General features: G+C 38.0%; 1 protein-coding gene across 2 annotated transcripts in view; it reads right to left on the bottom strand.

Annotated features, from left to right (window-relative positions):
* The window catches only part of CTBP1 (C-terminal binding protein 1), a 408,882-nt gene that overhangs the window by 212,413 nt on the left and 171,381 nt on the right, over positions 1-25,088 (bottom strand). The window contains exon 1 of one of the 2 annotated variants that reach the window (XM_034770890.1): positions 24,687-24,708. The exons of the other annotated variant lie outside the window; for it this stretch is intronic. Within the exon in view, the coding sequence (XP_034626781.1) occupies positions 24,687-24,693 (7 nt within the window). The 5' untranslated portion in view covers positions 24,694-24,708. Of the gene's footprint in view, positions 1-24,686; positions 24,709-25,088 lie in introns of those variants that run through there. 2 annotated transcript variants of the gene reach the window in all.

The following is a 25,088-nucleotide window of genomic DNA, read 5'->3' as shown; positions in this document are numbered from 1 at the left end:
AATCAAAAACTCCACCGTGTCTCTCTTACCCAGATGCCGCCTTTCTGAGTAGCAGAAACAGCACTAGACCAGCTCACAAAAGAGCCTCTCTTCATAGTTATTCTGTGATTTTTCCTCAAGGAGAGATGAAGAAGAAAACTTCCAAGCTGCTTGTCTGCCTGAACTTGTTCTCCCTTTTTTCATATGGGTGTAAAAACGCCTGCTTTTTTAAAAAGGATCTTGATTCAATTCTCTGGGTGGCCACAATACTATTCACAAAGCTGTACTGACATAATCAATGGTACTGGTGAATAAACAAAGTTGTTTTGTCATTATATGGCACTGTATAAGTTGAAGCCATAATTGGAAAAGACAGGCATGTTAATTTCTGCCCCATTCAAAACACAAGGGGGGAGGAAAAATCAATGTTTGGCAATTGCAAGAACACAAAGTCAGTAGATGAAATAACATTTTTTCAATCTTCTAAACCAGCATTACAAACAATAGAGAATAAAAGTAAACAACTTTAAAACATTTTACTGTTCATTTAAGTGCTCAATTTAGACAGACTACTTAATCTAAATAATATTTAATATTACAATAATGCTCCATTGCCCTCAAAATGTATTAAGACTATTAAATATGCATGTGAAGCAGTATCTCATGCTGGTGTATATCCAGCATGAACTTTTTAAAACGTACTTCCATCCTTTCTACTTTAAGGAACAAAGATATTTAATAAATAAGTCAAATTTACAATCACCAACAATCATGAGAAATGCTGCAATAATTTGTATTAACTATTTTTATAATAGCTTACTATTAACTTTGCCATAAAAGGTTTTCCACCTCTATAAGGAACATAGGTATGATAAAAAATATTCCAGTGCACTGGAAGCGAGCATACAGAAAACTCACTAGCCATCTGAACACCAGTTTTCTTCCTATTCTTGGTATGCATCAGTGCTCCAACACAGCAACTACTGCCCAGTAAAGTGCCTCAAAATTATACAACACCTGTAGAGCAGCCCAATACCTTAAAACAACAGAATTTAGAGAAAATCTGCTACTTCTTCCATTTTCATACACAATTAAGTTTAAAAGTTAAACATCAAACGTTGGTTTCCTATCGATAGGAGTAAAAAGAGCACACATGCTAATTTAGAATTAGGACCCATTTTAGTGTTATTTACATTTGCATGTTATCAATTTTATTTATTTTTCATCAGAAACTATAGTCAGATAGTCGTTGAAAATTAAATGGACTGGATTATATAATTTCTTCTCTCCTATCTATCCTTTACCATGGGATTCCCAAAGACCTCTGATGTCCCAAAGACCCCCTCTCACCTAACCACCTAAGAGGCTAATAGGCTGGTTGTAATAGGATGTACATATGAAAGGATGAAATCTTGTGCCTAAAAATCAAGTCAGTTCATCATCAATTCTCCATTAATCCCTTATGGCCAACTTGTTATTATTCATAGGATGTAAATTACGCCCCCTTTCCAACTACACGTACATTGGGAACCCCAGACCATATTAGTGGCCTACATTTTGACTACTTTATCTAACCTCCAGAAGTCCTTGCAAAAATATCTACCAACCAAACCAAAACACAAAAAAACTTGCCACTAGAGGTTGCTAATATATTCCTTAGATTGCAGAATCTAGAAAAAATTAATGGATTTACTGAACTAAGAATGCACTGAATTAGATGGAAAGCCTCAATAACTACAAGTATAAATTCCATATTCCACTTCTCTGAAAAACTTTGAAAGCAAGACTTAACAAAAAATGCGTGTTGCTCTTTTACTCTTTCCACAAAACTCAAGTGAGAAGCAAAATTTATGACTAGGAAAATTATAAAATGTGTTACCAAAATAACCTGTTGCTAGTAAACTCCAAAAGGATTAGGTGAAGTTGCCACAATTCCAATTTCTCTAGGAAAGACTGTTCTCTAAGACTTCTATTGTTATGACAACATGGTTTGCTGAAAAATAATAAAAGTACTTTGCACTTATTTTAGTGCTTTACATTTTCAAAGCAGGGAAACTGAGGCCCAGTGGGGTTTGTTGATTTACAAAAAGCCACACTGTGAGTCAATGGCAGAGTAAGGATTAGAAGTCAGGCATTCTTGTCTGCCAACCCCATGCCCATTTCTCTAGACCACACTGCTTTTCAAATACATAATAAGATGTTTATTGCAGCCTAACCAAAGATTTCTTGAATATCGGTTGAGTCAATGTCTGTTTCCTGTATGCTGTTGGATGTTTATATAAGAGAGTATTGCTTTTAATCTCTATGTATTTGCTTTATACATGCCTTGAAAACCAATATACGTGCCTTAAGAAAACGAGCATTTTTTCCCCACAAAATGAATCACTTGCCTTATGCCACTGATTTCTATGTCTGTGTTACTGCAAGAGAAATGGTGGAAAAACATCATTCTTAAAGTTGTGACCTTGTCCATTTAGATTCTTTTAAATCAACATAGGGATTTTGAAATTTCAGTTATCCAAAACAGAAGATAAACTTGTCATTTTTTTCTTAGGCTTCTTAGGTTGGGAAGCAGGTGTGAAAGGAATGAACTGGTAATGAAAATGATGTCCATTACAATAAGTTACAAGAAAAAGTTCATGAAATTGGAGTCCTGGAACAAGAAAGAACTTGTGCCTTCTAAAACCATGAAGAAATCCCTTCAGTGAAAAGATCAGGTTTTTAGCTTCCATTTTTAAATACTGAGAAACTTCCTTTGCTTTTTCTCAGTGGCAGAAACTGAACAGAAACAAAATAAAAAAACATGTAAACTTTCTAATATTATGAACCTTTCCTTTAAAAATAAATTGCAGTTCTTTTTATTGTTGTATGTAATGCTGTTCTTGGCCAAAAGAAAATGGAAAATTAATTATCAATATTCCTCAATCTTTCTTCCCCTCTGGGTTCAAAGGAAGAACCTATTAAAGAAGCACCCATTAAAGCTCTCAAAAACACCTCCGGTTTGATTTCCACCATTCCACTCCACTGAAACTGCTCTCAAAATACTAAATGACCTCTTCTTGTGCCTCTACTACATCCTCATCTGCACACATACAAAATGGAAAATGACTGCCTAGGAAGGAGTACTGTGGACAGGGATCTGGGGGTCATAGTGGACCACAAGCTAAATATGAGTCAACAGTGTAACGCTGTTGCAAAAAAGGCAAACATTATTCTGGGATGTATTAGCAGGAGTGTTGCAAACAAGACACGAGAAGTAATTCTTCCGCTCTGCTCCACGCTGATTAGGCCTCAACTGGAGTATTGTGTCCAGTTCTGGGCACCACATTTGAGGAAAGATGTGGACAAATTGGAGAAAGTCCAGAGGAGAGCAACAAAAATGATTAAAGGTCTAGAAAACATGACCTATATGGAAAGACTGAAAAAAATGGGTTTGTTTAATCTGGAAAAGAGAAGACTGAGAGGGGACATGATAACAGTTTTCAAGTACATAAAAGGTTGTTACAAGGGGGAGGGAGAAAAAATGTTCTCTTTAGCCTCTGAGGATAGGTCAAGAAGCAATGGGCTTCAATTGCAGCAAGGGCGGTTTAGGTTGGACATTAGGAAAAACGTCCTAACTGTCAGAGTGGTTAAGAACTGGAATAAATTGCCAAGGAGATTGTGGAATCTCCATCGTTGGAGATTTTTAAGAGTAGATTAGACAAACAACTGTCAGGGATGGTCTAGATAATACTTAGTCCTGCCATGAGTGCAGGGAACTAGACTAGAAGACCTCTCAAGTTCCCTTCCAGTCTGACGATTCTATGATTCTATGATCCTAAAACTTTCAGTGGCCGTTCAGACCACTGACCACTCTCTACTTCTTGAAATACTGTCCTTCATTGCCTTTCAAGGCTCTGTCCTTGCCTAGTTTGCTTTTTACCTCTCTGATCATTCCTGCTTTGTCTTCATTGGTCCTCCTCTTCCTCTCTCCTTTCAGTGGGCATCCCCCAATGCTCAGATCTTGATACCCTGTTCTTCTGTCTCTGCACCCTGTCCCTAGATATTCTCCACAAGCAAAATATGATATGCTTATCATCTTTATGCCAACAACTTGCAAATCACCTCTCCCCTAAAGATGTCTCCCTCCATCCAATCCCACATCATGGCCTGTCTTTCTGTCACCTCTTTGTTGATGTCCAGCTGGCATATTAAACTTAATATGGGTAAAATTGAGCTTTTTATTTGTCCCACAAAAGTTTTACCTCTCCCAAATTTCTCTGCTAATATGGATAACACCACCATTCTCCTAGTCATTCACACCCATAAGGAAGGCCCTGTGTAAATCATGTTGTTGTTGCTCTTTTTTAAGTCATGGCAGCATCACAGGCATGAGAGGGAAAATAAAATTAACAGTCCCACAGTTCCCACAAGAGCTTTGCTCACAAATGAGATGGAAGAGCCCTGGCACTTTAAGGGAATTCACTTCTAGACCCTTGACAAATCCCTCAACTATGAATTCTAAAACCTTTAAAAACAAACAGCTAGTGATCTCAAAACATTTATTTAACCAAAATGTACCATATTCTGAGCATAGCTGTAAAGGAAAACTGAGTTTCATTCTTTCCCAAGCAGTCACAATCCTATAGAACTCTTCTAAAGTCAGCCTGTCTCTTTGACTTTCCATGAAAACGAGGGTTGGACACCACAAAACTAGGTCCAAAGTAGGGAAGAAGCCTCAGACGGGGTTTAACTGTCATGCCCTAACGTCTGACAACCTGCAGATTCTGGACCCTGAAAAGGACTACTAGAATCTCTTCTACCTGATTCTGCTGAATTTTCAAGACTTTAATGAAAGAAATGAATATACCCCACAACACCAAGCAATAATGTATTACAACCCACAGACAGATGTAGATGCAAAAGCATTAATTCTCTAGCTATCTGGGTGCAAATCAAATAATACATGTCTTCCTCAGGTGTCTGCACATTCAGTAGAACACCTGCAGATTTCGCTCCCATTCCAAGTCAAGATGGCCAATTTAAGGAAATTCTGGGAAGCCACTCCATTTTAACTCCACTCCCACCTGGTTGGCATGGCTAGGTAGAAGACCCCATCGCACACTCAATCTTGACATTCAACAGGGGACTCCCACTGGAGTGGCTTCCCAGAATTTCCTTAAATTGGCCTTCTTTATTTTGGTACCTCTCATCCCCAAAGCAACCAGGTTAAATTGCTGTTGTCCATCAGCCTGACCCACTTAACTGAAATATAGAATCTGGGGTGGATTAAGAAGAGGAGGGAAGCTGCATGCTTTGCTTCCTGGGTAACTCCTCTATTCTGATTCTCTCCACTATTTTTCTCTTCCTTTCCTTTCTTCTCTATTCTTCTTTTCTTTCTTTCTGCAAAAAGCGTGATCAGATTAGGGAAAAGGAAAGCTGGATAGGCCTGAGCTGAATTGCTCCATGCTTCTACAAGTGAGGAGGTAAAATGATTGGGAATAAGGCTGTGGAGCACTGTAGTTTTTATTTTCCAAAGGTGACTGTCAGTCTTTTTTCCCCCTACGTGAATCATGATAAGAGGAGACATAACTTAGAGTAAGAACTTCTGTAGGACTTGGGGTAAGGTTGAAAAAGGAGTGACATGCAACAGCAATTATTTGAAGAGTGAGAAGCAAATTCTAAAAATAAAAAAAGTAAAACAATGTGGACTATGGATTCTTCCCAGAAGTGAATTGTTTTATTTGAACAGACTGCATTAAATCTGCTATTTATTTTTTCACATATTAGTCAGTGTAGAGACTTCATGTGAAATTCATAAATAAAAATGTCATATATACAGTGGTGCATACCAGCTTACAGATCGGTTAGAGTGTGTGCTTTAAAAATAAAGAGAAAGGGCATTTAGCGCTGCCTCATGAAGCATAAAAGGGAATCTGAAAGGAATAAAAAAGTGTGACCTTAATACAGTAACTTACTGTGTTATGGATGCTCTTGTCTAAAAATTCACGGACATTCCCACTTTAAAAAAAATTAAAACAGTTTTTAAATGACAAAAATGGACAAAAATTATGAAAAAAATGGACTACATTCTGCCATATATTTCAGAATTGTGTTCATATTAGGTATACCTTCAAATGTACATATAGAGCTTAGGCTCTCAAATAGAGTTCTTCTTGATGCAGTGTTGGAAGCCATTTCCCTGGTATTCAGGCAGAAAGCACCGTGGAAGAGGCTGCCAGAAAAAAAAATCCCTCACCACTATTTGTAATATGGCTAGTAACCCTTTCACCTATCACTCTTCTAAAAAGCAACTCTGGAATCTGAATTGTTTAGCTGTCAAATTATGGCTCCTGAGATATAATGTTGCAACAGTACAAGTATATAAAGAGAGTATGTTTTAAAAATAAGGTCTTCGTTTTTTTCTGTTTGTTGTGACCTTGAGCAACCAAGAACTACATTTATTAAAATCCTTTGGTGCTGCTAATATGCAGAAGCTAAACAGGTGATACACATGGACTTCTAACTTTCACCTTTCCCACTACCAACCAAACCTAGTAATAAAAGTTTGTGTTTTTTAAACTGTTACTTAAAAAAAAAACCAGTGTCCTTCAGTAAATGGTCTTTCCATCCCAGTAAGCTTTCAAAAGGAGCTGGGATCACTTCTATTTATTTGGTGATATGCTGAAAAAGATATGGAAAATAAGCCGCATATAAATAAAATTATTACTATTTGCCCAAGGTCCCTGCTTGCTAATCAGTTACTCAACTTTCTATCTCCTGCCAGGTTGCTGGGATTTTTAATGATTTTCCACAGTAAACTGACTTTTTTTCTGAATACTTTGGTTTCCCAAGGAGCAATGATCCTGAACTTTTGGGGTTGCAGTGACCCAGACGGCCATGGAAGAACTAAAATTGACCCCTATATGTTCTGTTCAGAAAATGAATAGTACTTTAAACAGGATCATTTAGAAAGACTGAGGAATTTTTAAATTAGTCTCTGAAAAATCTTAATGTTGGTCAGCTGGATAAGACAACAAAAATCCTCTCCCCCCCAACTTGTTCTATTTCAAAACACAGGTCCAGATCCTTTGTTTACAAATTAAGTCTCATAGCCAGGATATCCTACAAAGGGAAATCAGGCATTTCACATCCATATATAATACTTTATACATTTTCTTTATTAAAAGGACACATATATACATATTATATACACATACAGACTTACAAATGAAAGGAATGCAAGCAGCCATGAAAAAATGAAAATTGCTGTAACAGAAGCAAATTCAGCCTTCCCACAGGACAGAGTCTACACTAAAAACATAACACACAGAAGAACAAACCCCAACCATCTGGAGTTCAACTCAGTAGGCAGATGCTGAGGAAAATACACACAAAATATAAGCTACCCATAAAGAGCCTAACTAACCTAGGTGCTAATCCAAAAAAAGGAATAAAACAATTTGAAATGAACTATAATCTTTGAATCAGTCTTCTACTACTTTGTGAAGAGGGGGAAAACAGAAGGGAGTGGAAAGAACAGCAAAATGAACAGTGATTCAGTTGAATTTATCAAGCTTTTTGCAATGGACTCTGTTGAAGCTTTATGGGAAGCAAAATAAGTTTCCATAAATCTAAACTGGGCTCTTTTCTTTACAAAATTAGCTTCAAAATTAGCTACAAGTCTATTTCAACATGTTATTTCTTTAAAATCACTACAACGAGACTTGCCGCCCCCACAGTCTATCAAAGGGGTGGAGAATTTTATATGGAAGAAAAACATTTCTAAAATTATAAAGAGAAACAACAGTTGCTAGTTAGTTATTGTGATTCTCATAAGCATGTTAAATTCCTTGATGTTCTGAAATTTGACACTTTGTAGCACTAAAAATTTATGTAAGCAAACTTTAAAAGAATATTATTGAAACAAGCAGTTATTTGCCATCTCTTTTCATTATACAACATTAGAAGTTGGATACTATAGAAGATTTAACTGTATTATATACAAAAGCAGCGCCACACCAGTGAGCACTTCATTAATTAAAAGCCAGAAAAGGAAGTTTGCTAAACGAAGCAAATGTTCTTATCGCTTCTATCTATATTCATTAAAACTGACAGGAAACCAAATATCACCATCTGTCTACTTGCAATAAAGACACTAAAAACAGCTTCAGGCTAACAGAATAACATAAAACAAAGTATAAAACTGCAGACTTTAAAGTTTCATTTGTAAATGGATGAGAGAGAAACTGACTTTGAGTTGGGGAGGGAGAATGAGGGGACAAGGAGGCATTTTGCACAACACTGATAAAGGATTAAATATTTTAGAGTATGTTCCACTGCTAGTCTAAAGCTCTGCTAGGTCAAGTATGAACTTAATACTTGCTTGATATTTGTCATTGAGATCACTGGTTCGGGAGAAAGACAAGCGTTATATATTAGCTCATCTGCCCATTTAGAGACAACCTCTAGCAAAAACATGCCTGAAATTATATTAGACGCATATGAACTGTAAAATTTCTCCTATCTGAAAGCTAGAACAGACCCAGATAATACATTTTTGTAATTTTGTTAGGTACTGACACCTTATGTTACAGTTACAAGATAAGAAGGTACAATTTATGAAATTATTCATGTTTTTGATATCATTGTGATGCAGTAGCTCAGGAAAGAAACTGAAATATGATTTTATGAAAGCAAAAGAGGATCACAAAGGTAGTGACTTATATTAGAGCAAAATATGGCTCACACCAGCAGTCACAGAGGTCAACAGAAGGTCATTGCTTTAAGGTAGTTTACAGCAGTTGTATACTTCCTACATTCTGGTAATTGCCTTTTTTGGCACTGTAGGAGAGGAAAGGAAAAATAAATAGATGGTAATAAGATATTTAATGAAGGAAATGAAAATAAACTACTGCTAGTATTTTAAACACTCGTATTTCAAAAACCATAGCTACATATTGTTAATTCTGACAATGCTCTGTCTGCATTTTCCATAGCAATGAAAATGACTTTCATTCAGTCTCAAACTTGCATTAAATATTACCTCTATATACACATTTAAAGACTAAAATGATTAAAATTATGTAAAGTTGATGCACACAACAAAAGCAGGGAAATTCATTTTTAAGACCGCCATTCAGTCTTCAAATCGGCACCTCTTGTGCCTAGGTATTGAAGCACATATAGCACATTGTGCTCAGATTTCTGTAGTACCTACAATTGACATAACTGATTGGGGTGGGAAAGGAGGAGTAATGGAGTAAAGAGCAACGAGTTTTACTATTATGTCTCTCAAGCCTAATATTATTGTAAATTATTTTTGTGGTTTAATTTTCTCAAGTAATTCATACATTCAAAAAAAGAAGAAAAGGCTCTCATTAATATCCTATGAGACTAAAGGCTACTTTCTGATACAATTTCATTGGACCAATTACAGTTCTTCCACTGATATTTTAACAGCACTAATAGAGCCATTAAGAGCTCAATGGAAGTATGAGAGACATTTCAAGGTGCCAGAAGTACAGTAGTATGCATGTTTAGTAAAGAAACCACTAAGAAATTATACATCATAATAAAGTCTTTGCTTTACAGTAATACCTTACACCCAATGTGCAAATGCATAATCTATTTTTCCCTCAGATTCAGGAATTTTCCTTTGAAAATGCATTGACTCCATGAGTAGTAGCAACAATAAAATTCTTTCACTGAGATTGTAACAACATATGTGTAAATGGAAGGGTGAATACTTTCATGTTAAGAATAGAATATACAGACAATACATTTATTAAGTCAGCGCCAATGAAATCATATTAGGTACTTTAAAAGGATATTTTAAGTGTGGTAGGCCACCACTGGGATTTGTATCTTCAATCACAAGAGATTATACGCAGAATCACTCTTAAAAAGATTCTCGATAGCCTTTAAAAATGCATCCACTTTATTTATTCTTTTTAAAAGGCTGAAGCTGGTGGATGTTTGTTAATGTGAGGATTTTGTATAATATCCCAATAAACAGGAGAGAGTATTGTTATTGTAATTAAAAAAAAATACGCATAGTGTTTTCAGTGCACTGGTTCTACCCACCTATGGCTAAGAATTTACACAGTAAAAATAGTGAACACATATTCCAGAATACTAGCCCTTAAAATATTTTATTTTATTCTTATACACTTCTTTAGAGCTCAGATATTTTTAATAATTTTAATGTGAGAGAGATGTTTTGGAAACAGTTTTACACAAACTCATGTTTAATCACTGCCAGAAGTCACACACATCTCAGGGGCATTTACAATCATGCAAAAGGAAGATCCAGATTCTTCAGAGATGCACAAATGCAGTGGGAAAGCTCAATTTCCTCAAAAGATGTTAAAACTCTCATTTCAGAGAAACTGAATTTCTACAAATAATGAACCTGATTGATCCACCAGCATAAAACTGCCCCAAAGCCAGCATAGACCCCGACCACGGAGGAATTTTGGGGGACACAGCCAGAGAAAAGAACTAGGAGGAGAAAAGAATACCAGGGTTGTCTTAGGCCTATTCCCAGCTGCCATATTGGCCTTTTGGGACTATTAGCAGCTGGTATAAATTAGAGCAGCTTTTGCGCTGCTCTAATTTATGCTGGGAACTCCATAAAATTGCATTATTTATTTTGATAAACATATAGGCTATCCTAATACAGCATTTCTGCACAAATAACATTCTTGAATTCACTTTAAACACAACAAATAACACAGCAGTTTGTAAACTGACAGGTTAGAAATCCTTCAAAACCTGGGTTATAAATGCTAGAGTAACAACTTACTAGATATAAAAAAATGGTCCTCCCATATCTCCATGACTTAAAACATGAAGAACAGTAGCCTTCCATCTACATATTGATCAGGTGCCAATAACAATGATATCTAGGCACCATAGTATTTTTCTCACTGCCTTACAACCACTGACAGAGAAATAGTTCTTCCTAGTCAGACCTTTTAATCTAAACAAAGCAAGCAACAAATCATTTACTACTTTGGACACTGTTCTTTCAGTATATTGAAGGTATTTAGCTATCCTAGAAAGTAATGGCTGCAAAGCTCTGTATCAACCTTAATGCAGTGTCACTGTGACACCAAAGCAGCACATCTAAGAACACATAAGGTCTTGGGCTTGTGAAAAGCGTCAGAAAGGCTGTGTGCAGAATCAATGAAAAACTGCAGAAAACACTCTCCTCGTGTGGGAAGCCATTCTACAGAGGCCAGCTGTTTTACTATTCTCACAGAATCTCCTTCATTAGGTATTTCACAAATTATCTCCAGCTCCATAGTTCTTCTGTTTGTCAGATAATAAAACTAATAATTGTACATTGAGCTCCCAGCTTTGCTTCCCCTCTCATGTTCCTTTTTGTTATCCACCATCCTCTCTTTCTTTTAAACTCAAGGCCAACACTAACCACTTCTGTCCATGAAGGAATGAGGTAAAAGAGCTGTTTGAAAATGTTGTGGGAATACAGCATGGCCTAGCTATGCTTCAAGACGAGCAGCATCTATCCAACATCCTTTAAAAAACCCCAAAACTTTACTGGGCTACTTTACTATTATTATTTATATTACCCTATCCCCTAGGAGCCCAGTTATGGACCAGTCCCCTGCTGTGTTAGGTAATGTAGCGTGGTCTCTGGCCCAAGGATCTTCCAATCTAAGTACAGTAACTCCTCACTGAAAGTCATGCCGGTTAACGTTGTTACGTTGCTGATCAATTAGGGAACATGCTCATTTAAAGTTGTGCAATGCTCCACTCTTATGTGGTTTGGCTGCCTGCTTTTGCCACAGCGGGCAGCCTCCCTACGCCCCCCCTCCCTCCCCACAGCACCTCCCGCCCACCGTCAGACCCCGCGGATCTTCCCTCTCCTCCCCCCAGCAATCAGCTGGCTTGCAGCATTTAGGAGGCTGGAGAGAGAGGGGAGGAGCAAGGACTCGGCGTGCAGGCTCCTCCTCCCTCCCCTGCCTCCTGAACACTGCAAACCAGCTGATTGCCACGGGCAAGAGGCGGGGGTGGGTGGGTGGGAGGGGGAGCCTGCGTGCCAAGTCCTTGCTCCTCCCCTCTCTCTCCCCTGCCTCCTGCCCACAGCAATCAGCGTTCAGAAGGGAAGGGAGGGAGGGAAGAGGAGCGAGGACGCAGCGTGCGAAGTAAAGGGGAGGAGGTGGGGGGGAGAAGAGGCGGGTCAAGAGTGGGGGTTTGGGGGAAGGGGTGGAGTAGATGGGCCGAGGGTTGAGGCCCCTGCCACAGCAAAGTCAGTGCCTGTGCTTACAAGAACAGCAAGAGGAGCAGCCGGAAAATCCATCCTCTTCCACTCTCTGACTCCACCACCTCAACCAAGCTTCGTACTCAGCGGTGATGATTGCAGTATTAAACTGTTTCTTTAAAATTGTTTAAAACTTATACCTATATTAAATTGCTTGTTTAAAATGTATATAATGCCTTTTCGTCTGGCAAAAAAAAAATTCCCTGGAACCGAACCCCCATCATTTACATTATGGGGAAATTGGATTTGCTTAACATCGTTTCACTTAAAGTCACATTTTTCAGGAACATAACTACAACGTTAAGTGAGGAGCTACTGTATAAGTCAAGAGACAACAGATGGATACGGACAGACTGGGGAGTACAAGGAGTCAGCATGATAGGCAGTGGTCTCGGTGCACCAGCAGTTACTACAACATTTTAAGCTTTCAAATTACTCCCTTCCACCTATTTTCTTCCCAGCTTCTTATTCATTTATTTTTATTTCCCGCTACTCTATACTCTGATATGTCACCTCCTCTTCTATACCCTGATATGTCACCTCCTCAGTCTTTTTCAGATGCCTGTTTTCCTTCAGTCTTATTTTTCTATATTGCGCAATAATCTTTCCCTCTTTCCTCTTCTCTCCTGGTCTCCCATGTCCATTCTTTTCTTTCCCATGTTTTCGTGCTTCCCTTCACATTTCAGTCTCTTCCTTCTTTCACCTTCCCATCAACCCTGGTGGTAGACAGAAGAGGGAAGCAATGGAGCGGGGAGTGTGTTTTTGGAGTGGGTAGTACAGAAGTAGCAGTTAGTGTTAGGTTTCATAGCATTGCTCCTGATAATTATGGCACCACTGCCTGTCCTAACTATCCTAACACAGCTACCCCTCTGATACTTGTCCTAATAAGAGTCTGAGTTTAGCAGCCATTAAAACAAGTGTTTCTGTTTAGGTGTAAGGAAATCAGTGAGAAATATGAAAATATGAAATATGAAAATTGTAGAAACCTGGATTTTATCATACCTGCAATTATTCCTGTTTTATGCAGGGGGTCACACAAGATCATTACAGTGGTCTCTTCTGGCCTTATGATCTATGAATGTGTAACAGTCTCCCTCTTTCATCATCCATACATTAGGTTACTATGTGCATGTCTTAGTTCTGGTGAAAGTGGGAATCAAATGTGTCACCTCAGAGGGAAGTAAAGCATTCTGATTTGGGGTTTCTTTACGAGTCATAGGTCATCATAGGGTTTTGGGAGCCTCAGAATAAATATACATATCCAGTTGACAACAGAGACAGCTTGAGCAAATACCGTGTCTGTGTGGATGGGTAGAAAAGCATCCTTCCTATTAGCATAACGAAATATAATTTTCTTTATTCCCAAGGAAACATTTATAATTGAACATATTAAACATGTAAATACTTTCCTAATGTTTAATTCTTTTCAACAGAAACAGAATGGATAGTTAGTGATTTTATCTGCTGACAGATTTAGCCTATTGATAACCATTTTGAACACTCATTCTCAAAATATAGTGTCCGTGGCTGCTGAACAATTAATTTACAAGGTAAACTGTTTGGGAAATTACTATTGCTTGATCCATTAAAGGATCTAGCATTTATTTAATTAAGATTCCAAGGAACCTCAGCAGAAAGTTTCCTCAAAAGCTACATTCAGTTCTACTTGCCAAAGTCTTTGCACTCTGCATCCAGCCTTAAAGTCTAGGTTTAAGTAACACCCTGCTTTTCTGCTCTAGTACCACACAACAAGTCAGATCTCACCAAACTCATATGGAAAACGGCCTACACTGATGATGCCCAAAGGACTCAACTGAACATTCTCAAAAAGAACATTGATACCTATGGCAACACTCCCAGAAGCTGACTCTTGCAGCTCATTTTATCTAAAGACACACACATGCTTCTGTGTTATGGCCTGTGCTTCAGTAAGAAAATTTTGGTGGCTCTGGCATATGAGGGCTGAACTCAAGAGAGTAAATTTTTTTCCCTACATCACAAGATTGTATTTATCTTTTATGCAGTATGCCTAGCTACAATACCTGCTTGTCTTGAATGTATAACCTATTTCAAGAGTTTAGCAGTTAGACAACAAGCACCACAGACAAAAAACAAAAAACAAAAAAAACCACACACACACACACGCAGGCATAGTACATAGGTACAATACCGCACTAAATTCTTTTGAACACAATGTTCCCATATAGGAATATTGCAACAAACGTTTATCATGAGCTTCTGAGACGTTAGATCAACTCTGAGCTGTATTAACTCTTTGCCCCTAGAAATGGGCTTTTCTCAGCATGTATTCTGAAGGGAACAATGGAATGTGCCAGAACTGCTGGCAACAAGCAATTAACTGAATGGGGGGGGGGGGGACAGTGGGGAAAAAAAAAATCAGAGAGACAGTTTTTGGCCCACAAGAATCACGTGAACTGGTGTATGTGTGAGTGGGTAGAAATTGTTTAAATGAAGTCTCTGCTGACATCTTGGTTATTGAACTGGTTACCTATAGTATGAAACACATGAAGATTTTGCATGACTTAGCAAACTATAGTAAAAATTTAGGGGAATGGGAAGGAAACCTGATGCTTGGTCTTCAGTTTAAGAGTATGGTACTAATATATCACAATGGAACTCAGACGTTATCATTAATATTCTCCATAAATAGGTACTAGAAGCTAGGAAGATACAAAAGCTATACTTCACAGGAGATAAAACTAATTTCAAATAGTAATTTGACACTTTTTACAAACATATGTCAAAACACAAGCAATAGAATTTAAAATCCTAGTTTCCAAGTAATTGTCTTTAGGCTAGTAAGAAAAAAATACATAAAATACTTCTTCAGCCACATTTTTTTCTTTATTTGTAACAAATAAGTTTATATCAATTTTGTCCAATATCTGTAATGCTACATAATTTTTAATCACATATCTAATACTCAGTGACACCAGTGGGAAAGCACAAGTTAATGTAGTATTAATTAAGTCCCTAATCATCCATGTAGATCCATGCACAAGGCAGAACCTCTGCACATAGATCTCTCCCTTCCCAAACTGAAGGGGACTGTTCAGCCATGTGTACAGAACCATACTCCTGCCCCTGGATCCCACAGAGGATACTGTTTATCATTCCTGTATGGGAAAGACTGGAGACTATGTGGGCCAGAGGGAAGTGTAGGCAGTCCAGAGGTGGAGGGGGAATCTATATTGCTTATCCTTCAGCCCCATAGGTTAAGCAGAATAGACAAGACAGTCCCTTCACTGATTTCCCTTGCCCCATCATGTTGCCCAGGGGCCTCAATAGCATATGGACATATTTGGCAGAGTGGCTCCACTGGGATCCAAATGGAGTTGCTGGAGGCCAGAGATGTAGAGATATGGGACTTTTGGGTGGCTTTAACCAGTAACAGATCTTGAACAGGCCCTGGAGCTTACTCCATGGAGGTGCCAGGCAAACCCCACCCCCACTTATCCTGATAGGACACTGTGGGAAGGATCTCCCCAAAAAAATCCCTCTAGGAATTTTTGCCCCAAAGCTCCTTCCTTACCATGGGAGGGGATAATCTGAGTGTCATGTTTTCAATCTGAAATGTAAGGGGAGGGAGGCCTGAGGCCAATATTTAGAGGGTAAAGTTGTGCCATAACTGCTTCTATTTATTTTAATGAAGGAGGACAACAAAGGAAGGAAAAATTTCAAGGAAGTCACATGACTATCTAATTTTCCTGCTGCTAATGTCTATCAATTATTTTCAGGTTGCTATTCTTAGTACCATTTCTAATAAACTATAACAAAAGGCAAAAATTATCAGTTCTTCCGTGCCTCAAGAGATGTTAATACTCTTTGTCCATGAATAATTTTACAAATATTCATCATACCCTTAGAACATATAGCAGTGTGGTCACAGGCTAGAAACATCCTCAAGCAGATGCTCTTTATCTGTATAAAATAGTGCTGGAACAGCCACACCTCAGTTTGTTGACTGAAATTATAATCTGTAGCTTTTATTTTCACAAGTATCTAGTATATCAGGGTGGGCGAAGGAAAGTTTTATTTTTCCACAGCATCCCACAGCAAGATACTCATATAACACTCTAGAAATCTTGCCAAGAATTCTTTTTTATGTTTGCAGCTATGATGTTGTTGTCAAAACATTGACCCGTAAAATAATATATTAGTAAGAAGAGAAATAATAAAATACAGGGTGGATTGATTTAAACCAAAATAATTTAAAATACCAATTGTAATCATTATTTAAATAACCAAGCCGGAAATCTTGATTTAAGTTATTATTTTAATCATGTTTTGCATTTGTAGTTTTTAGTTATTTTCCTAAAAAAGGTTGATTCTCAATGGTTGATATAATTTAGTAGTTCTTTTTGCTAACCAGTAGGCTATAGTATAGTTACATACATTTATTTAAGCAATTATATATCTTTACATTTTTATTATATTAAGAAATAGTGAATGACACATTTCTTATCTACTAGATTATGATGATTATTAATTTTTTACTCATGATTTGTGTCAAGATGAGTTTGGCTGTAACTGAAATTGAATTCAAAATACACAAAAACAGCATTTTAATTTTTTTTTATTAGTTAGCTAAAACTACCTTAACTGTGCTGAATGCATAAGAAAAAGAAGTAAGTTTATCAAAACATTTTTTTCATTTACGGCTAAATCATTTATTAAACGAAGACATATTATCTGTATCAGAGGGGTAGCCATATTAGTCTAGATCTGTAAAAAGTGACAAAGACTCTTTGTTGTATATTATCTGTAGTTAATTAAATGAACTAATTGTTTCTGGTCACTAAGTCCTTTGATATTTTAGAACTAGTAGATCTCATCCTCAACTCGCAATCAGTTTCTCAACTTTGAATGAACTAGTCATTGCACTGAACTAGTTGAATAAACTGAAATGAAGAAAATATTCTCTCTGCACCTGCAAAAGAAGCTACTGATGTCAAAAACTGATTCAAGCCTCCAAGAAATTCTGGTTCCAGGTGCTAGACAATAACTTTCTCTCACATTTTGGCTGCAAATATGTATGGCTTGAATTCTTTTTTTTGTTTTGTTTAATTACAATGTTAGTAGAGCATAGTTAGTATAGAATCATAGAATATCAGGGTTGGAAAGGACCTCAGGAGGTCATCTAATCCAACCCCCAGCTCAAAGCAGGACCAATCCCCAGACAGATTTTTGCCCCAGATCCCTAAATGGCCCCCTCAAAGTTTGAACTCACAACCCTGGGTTTAGTAGACCAATGCTCAAACCCCTGAGCTATCCCCCCCCCCCCCCCCCCACCTTAATCTAGGTTGCCATAATTTCAAATTAAATTTTAAACTAGTTTTATTTTTATAAAGAAAAATGTATTTAATACAAAAAAATCCCATTAAAATAAAAAATTCTTTTTAATTCTTTTAAAAAATTCACTGATTTTTCTCCACCGTTACAAATGATTCAGGAAAGGTTGCTCACTAAAATAAGAGTTCTCCCAGTTGAAAAGCAGTATTCTGCATTCTTTAGTGACAATATTGTGTCTTCAAAAATAAACAAGGCTAACAGTTTCACAGCCCAACAAGAATCGACTCATTAACAACTACATAGGACCTCACAGCTGAGGAGCTCAAAGTATACCAGAAACATTAAATAAGACTTATAATACTCCTTTGTATTCTGATTATTCCCATGTTACAAATGGGTAAATTGATGCAGAGGGTGGTTAAATGACTTGCCCAAAGTCACATAGCAAGTCAATGGTAGAGCTGGAATTTAACTCAAAAGGTTTTACTCTTTTTCCCATGTTTTAGCCACCAAACTAAACTGCCTCACACATAACATACGATGAAACTTCATTATAATGTTGGACATAATTTTTAAGTTTGACACATCAATTAACAATAATTTTCAAATATCAATACAATTAGCAATAAAAAACAACTAGCAATAAAACCTGCCTGTCAATAGTCAATGGAATACTAGACTAAATATCTGAATATTTTTTTCCTACCCCCTTTCATCGTGATATAGTGAATATAATTTTTATGTTATTTCAGCTGCTAAAATCCCAAAGTAAAGATAACACATAGATCCAAATACTCCCACCCGTTCACTGGCGAGAACCTTGCTCTATGAGAGTATCCTCCTTAATTCCACTATGAGTAAGGGTGACAGAAACTGTCTCACAGTATCCAGCAGTAAGCACCTAGATCCGACAAAGAAACTAATCTGGGAAACTCTCCTCAGTGTTCAAACTGATACCGTTCCTTTAGCTTTCCTCTGCTTATATACTGTATTGTGAAAATCCTGTTGCTTAGCTACTATGACAACAGCAGCAAGCAATAGAACACAAATAAAAAATAAGTCAATAACCATGGGTTATAAGATGTTCTGGGTTTGAGCAAAATATCTAATTCATTATGGAATATTCACTAAAAACAATTAAGAAAACATTTAATTGGATGTTTAAGCAGTCAAAAGTCAGGAAATAAAGTTAAGCCTATACCTGCAACTGTAACATCACTCCTTCGGTGTATATATTATAACATAGACTTTAATTTTGTGATCACATAGTATTTTTTTCAAATTATACAATGTATCATACATATTTTTCATGCTTGAATAATGATCAAGTATATGGACAATGTAAATCAATTTAGGTTGCTTGTGCGTAACAAAATAATGTAATTATTACTCTATATTATTTTATTTAATCTGTAGCGTGCTGTGCAAGTACTGTTTACCATGTATAAGTCACAAAAATGACTCATGTACAGATGCTACACATGTTATTTAAGTATGTATGTTGCAACTGCATCCACAGGCTTCAGTGAGGCTCAGGCCTCAAGCATTATACAAACACATACGAAGATATGGTCCCTGTCCCAAAGAGTTTACAATCTAAGACAAGTGACATACGTAGGGTGAGAACAGAGGGATACAATCAAATATATACAATTTTATAAACATATATACATTTACACTTTTGTAACTTCTTATAAATATGCAAAATGCCAACTATCCCCATCTGCCCTGAAGCCTAACACTCATTAATTGGTTGACTGATGATAAGCACCATTGCAAAGGTGGATGTAGAGGATGGATCTGAATTAGGAGATGGTAGTGGCCTTACAGATAGTTCCAACTATGGAATTTATCTAGTTGGATATCATTGGAATGCCTGACCTTGAACTGTTTAGGAGTTCCTTAGGAAAAAGACCTTCTCCTCTGAACGCAAGCATCTGCACAATGCCAGAACAGGGCCTCTGTTCCACTGGAGCTTATAGATGCAGACCTGCTAAAGACTGTGGGAACAGGACTTCCTGCACTCTTTAGCAGGCAGTGGTAGATTAAAACATGGGCCCATGGGGCCCTGGCAAATTTGGGGACCCCTGCTGGAGTGCTGGAACCTGAGTAGAAGTGGAGGGCCAGAACGGTGGCCCCGGCCCCCGCTCCTCCTCTTCCCTCTGCGGCCCCCGGCCAAGCCAGAAGTTGGAGCTAGGTGATTGTAAGAGCTGCCTAGGGAGCCCTGGTCACTGGACTTCCACCTGCCTGGGGTGGGAGACTGGGAGGCCCAAGAACAGTCCCTGGCCTGTGTCCCCGCCCCCCAGGACAGGCTATCCAGGGCAGGTGGAGGATCCAGAGCTGCCTACAGCAGCCCAGGCTCCCTGGGCATCATCTCTTAACATGGCCCAGCTCCAGCTTCTGGCCTAGCCAAGGGGCAGAGTCTCTGGGGAGAGAGGAGGAGCAGGAGGCTCCATGGCAAAGGAGGAGTGAGGGACCCAAAAGTTCTTTCTGACCAGGGCCTCAATAAATCTTAATCCATCTCTGTAGCAGGTCAGCAACTATGAAGACTATGAGGAGAGGGCATGGGGTAGAGGGAAGATGCAAGGCCAGTCAGGGATCAGGGATCTTCTGGGGCCTGAAGGATCAACTAATATTGAAACTGAATTCATATTGGAAAATATATACATCAACTGCATCAAGTTTTCTACAACATGAAAATCGTTACACATACGATGAATAAAAATTTTCTTGCAACTTGGTTTTAATTCCCCTGACTCCCCAAACTTCAAATCACCTCCATACATGCCAAGGTATACCACTCCTGCCATAATGCTCGTGCTTTGCAAACTAAGCAATCACAGAGAGAACCACTAGTCCCAAAAGTTTCTTAAACACAGTACATTGTGACAAGAGGAGTGTAAAAATCCTTCTACTCTCAGACTATTTCTTTACTTAAAACAAATCTGGCAGCAGAAAAATCTGCACATTGTACTTCATAATAAACTAGCAGCAAGTGATGTAGGGGTTAGTGACAACATTAACACATTACTACTAAATGAAATGGGAAAATCGCAAATCTTTAAAAACTCTTCATCATCCTTGTTTTCAGTGGTCACTGAAAGTATGCATTTAAAATAACTGCGGAATGCAACTACTGAATTAGGCTACTACTTCGGTGACAAGAATACTGTACGCTAACATTATAACTTCATATTTAAATATATATAATTTTTTAATTGACATTGCAGCTAAAGATTAAAGTTATCAATATGTGGCATGATAGTACAAACAGAAACAAGTATCTCATAGAAATAATTTACCTAGCAACTCCTTCCCATCTCTAGCAAGAAAACACTATACGACACATGGTTTGAATTTAAACACACAAACACACACACAATTAAAGCTCTGATCCTCCAAACACTTAAATCTGGTGTAGTAACTTGAATCATGTGAGTAGTTCAATGAGACAATTTGTGATTAAAGTTATGCATGTGCTTAGGCCCGGATCCTGCAAGGAACTCTGCCAGGGCAGACCTTTGCACCTGCATGCAAAGTCCTGGAGCCTGCTATTATCCAGCTATTATAATAAAGAAAAATTACCAAGATTGTAAAATTGGCTGAGAACATCATTATTTTAATCTGTGGAAAACAAAAACAAAACAAAAAAATCCAACCACAACGATGACTAAAAATCTCTAGTCTCATGTTTGATCATTTGAAGAACTAGCTCTCCAATTAACTTTTTCCTTTTAGTTACTTTACAAAAGGAGGGAAAAGATTCTATCTCATCTGGAAAATAAAGGAAATAGTTCACATTTAATAACAACTATAAGTAAACAGAGGGCTCAATAGCAGGCTAGCCAGGGGCACAGAGTAAGAGGCCTCAGGCTGCTTCTCTGCCCCGGGAGCATCCAGTTCCCCTGCTGTATATTGCACTGGGACTATACCTGGGGCAACACATGCCGGCGGGGATGTTGTGGGAGGGAGCAAGGCTCTGTCCCTTCCACTCACCTGTGCCTCAGGGGCAGGAGCAGCGCCAGGTTTTTTGGCGCCCTAGACGGGGGTTCTTCCACACTCCCGGTCATCATCGGCAATTCTGCGGCAGGGGGGGGGGTCCTTCCACGCTCCTGGTCTTCGGGGCACTTCGGCAGCGGGTCCCGGAGCGAGTGAAGGACCCGCCGCAGAATTTCCGCCGAAGACCCGGAGCGCGGAAGGACCCCCCCGCCACCGAATTGCCGCCAAGGGCGGCAAAATGCTGCCCCCCCCCCAATCCTGGTGCCCTAGGCGACCGCCTAGGTCACCTAAATGGAAGCGCCGGCCCTGCCAAGGGGGAGGAGGGGAAATAACAGCTCTGCAGAGCCTGCATCCCTCCCCTGTGCTGCTGCCCATGATGTAGGTAGCTAGCGTGGTGCTACCATGATAACCTGGCCACAGTTTGGCTTAAAATTATTAGAATTCCATCATTTTCTATTTGCATTCAAAAATCCTCAACACAGATATATAATTCCATGTACTATTATTCTTGTTGTTCTATGAAGAAATTCTGAAAGGTTTACTTTATATAATTATACAGCCAAAATCAATGTCCATGCACATTAAAAACTGGTAAGAAGATTATATTTAGTATATATAATCTTTTTAACACTTTAACTAATGAAACACTGTTGTATTTTCTTTGAAAGCATGTGATATACGCATAAATATCAGATTAAAGAAATATAATTGGTTCTATTAAATAAAACATTTCATTCAGAATAAAAGAGAGACTTTATATGAAACCAGCTGAATTGCTTATGTATACAAATGGTCGTGATCACTTAGCTATAATAGGCTATTAACATTTCCACCTTTATATAAAATCAATCGGAAATACATAATTTCAGAAAAAATAATTGAACTTGCATTATATTCACTGGTGGGAGGATATTGCCCTTTCCTTTGCATTTGTGGACAGCCCTCTTGCAGTGGAATGGGTGCAGTTTGTGTTACTTATTATTAAGATTTTGAGACCCCATACAGGGAACATGCAGCCCTCTATACATTCTGGCTTCCTGTGTAGCAGCGCACAGCTGAGACTGGGTGATAGGCTAGGAACAGTGGATTTGCAGCAGTGCAGATCCTCTGGCTACTTCCCACACGCTGCTTGTGGCAGGGAGCAAAAATGTAGATTCTGGTCCTGGACTGTGGCTCCAGCCTCAGAGCAGGAAGATGAGTGCTTCCTCCCCAGCACCGGAGTAACTCTCTAGTTTTTGGGCCAGGATGTGGGCCAATTTAAGGTTTTAGGCCTAGAATAAACACTAAATAACTAGGGGTAAAATTTTGACTACAGTTAAATCAATGGCAAATCTCCCATTGACTTCAATGGAGCCAGGATTTTACTCTAGATATCTAATTTAACATGGACACATTAAAGGCCAGATTCTCCTGATTTCAGTGTAAGTTTTGCCTAAGAAAGATGTTCAAGTTCTGGTCCTTAACCTTAAATTAGACACTTGGTGGCTTAACATTTGCTGTGATTTACCTGTGTCATATCGAAGTCAATTCGTGAATGTAATGCAACTTCAACTATTATCTAGTGCTTGGGAATACTACTGAGTGTGGGAGTTTTGCCTGAATAAGGAATGCAGAATTGAGACAACATTTACTGAACAGAATACATTTTGAGGATACTCAGTTAGCCTACGGTAAGCTTTCACATTATCCCAATCGTGCAAGATAAAACTAAAATGCTGAAAAAATTACTATGCCATAAAATATTTGGGAACTTGTTCATTCCTAAAAAGTACCAAGATCAGAAGTAACCTTCCTAACATTAGACATATTAGGGAAGCTTAAAGGTTAAAACTTTCAATAAAAAAAAAAAACCCATATTTATTCCTCTGAAATGCATGCGGAAAAAACACAGTATAAACAGATGCCTGCAAGTTTACCAAGCAATTCCCCAGAAAGGAATGACAAGACCAGAAACATGATCCAAAAGAAAATAAATGCAATACTTTCCCTCAAACTATAAAACAAGAGTATTTGCAACAGGTCAGGAAAAAATCAGCAAATATAAAAAATAATCCTACTCTCTTTTAACTTCATTTTTATTGTTTAATTTAAATAAAGGTAAAGTAAAACACGTTCAGATGATGAAACACAAACAAGTTCATTTCTAACTAACTATAAGTTGCTGTCTGATATTGCAGAAAAAGTATGAAATTGTGAAACCAATTTTCAACAGTTAATGGATTTTGCTTTTCCAGCAAAGAATCTGATGATCTAATTAGATTCTAAGTTATTGTTTGTAAATAAAACGTACAAACCTCAGTTTTTAAATGATTAGATAAATGCACAGCACTGATAAACTCAGCCTTCATAAAGTTGATTTTGGTCAATTTTCTACCACTTAATGCTGTATTTGGTATCAATAACACATAATGAAGAATATACATAAAATTCAAATCCCAGTTGTAATCTCTTCTCAGGACACCAGTACAAAGCTGAACCAAATCAAATGAAAAACAGTTTTGTTTCAAAAATAGTGACAATTGCAGCCCAAATAAAAACAATTTTATCAAAGCTCTGCTTTTTGGCATTTCACATTTTAACAATGTGTGCTCTGAACAAGGAGGAAGAAATCAGCTCCTGTTATCATTTTTGCGTGGGGCTGTCCCAGTCCTGCCCTCGAGGCAAGCTCTCTGCACAAACTTCTGCTAAACAATAGCCTTTGTATATCCTCATATGGACATTTACATAAAGGGTTTCTATTCATACAACAAAGAATCCCTTCAAAAAATCGATGCATTTCCAAACATATGAAAAATATTTATGATCTCTGCTTCACAACAATAGAACAAATCAGGATGTGTCATTTTATGCTGATAAACCTGTGCCTCAGAGTTCAGAAAAGCAGAAAATAACAGCTCAATCCCGGCACAGCTTGTGCTTATTAAATATACAAGCCACCCCCTTTTCATCCTCTTATAACACACTGGCAGGAGAACTGCCCAGCGTGGGATCAGAGGCACCCCACCCTAGGCTTTTCACATCATAAAAATGAATCCAGCCTCATTATGACAGTCAAGGGAGACTATTTAATATTTACTGCTGATTATGTAGATGAAAGAATGAAAGCAAAATGAAAGATGATACAAACCTTGCATCCCCACCTTCAGTTTTTCAACCAGAATATGCTAGTGCTTGTGAAAATATGAAGCAAAGAGGCTCAAGACCAATCAGTGTATACAGGCATTCCAAGTTAGCCAATCACAAGCACCTACCATTGGATGTTAGCCAACCATATCATAGCTCATTACTCAGTCAGACAGCAAAAGGCTGGGGGAGGGGAAATAATAATAATAAAAAACCCTTTCAGAGATGGCTAATATAATATAAACTAGTCAAGATTAAGAAATAAAGGCTTGTCTTTGTGTTACACAGTAAGATTCCTTTTTGTCTGAGAGAAGCAGTCAGAATGCTATTTTGCATTTTCTAAAATTTAAATGATAAATTAAAACTTTAAGAGGCCCTGCTGCAATTGCATTACCTCTGTACAGAA

Source organism: Trachemys scripta, chromosome 5 (assembly GCF_013100865.1).
Source record: "Trachemys scripta elegans isolate TJP31775 chromosome 5, CAS_Tse_1.0, whole genome shotgun sequence".
NCBI lineage: Eukaryota > Metazoa > Chordata > Testudines > Emydidae > Trachemys > Trachemys scripta.
The sequence above is the reverse complement of the archived record's forward strand: the minus strand, read 5'-3'. Positions and strand labels throughout refer to the sequence as shown.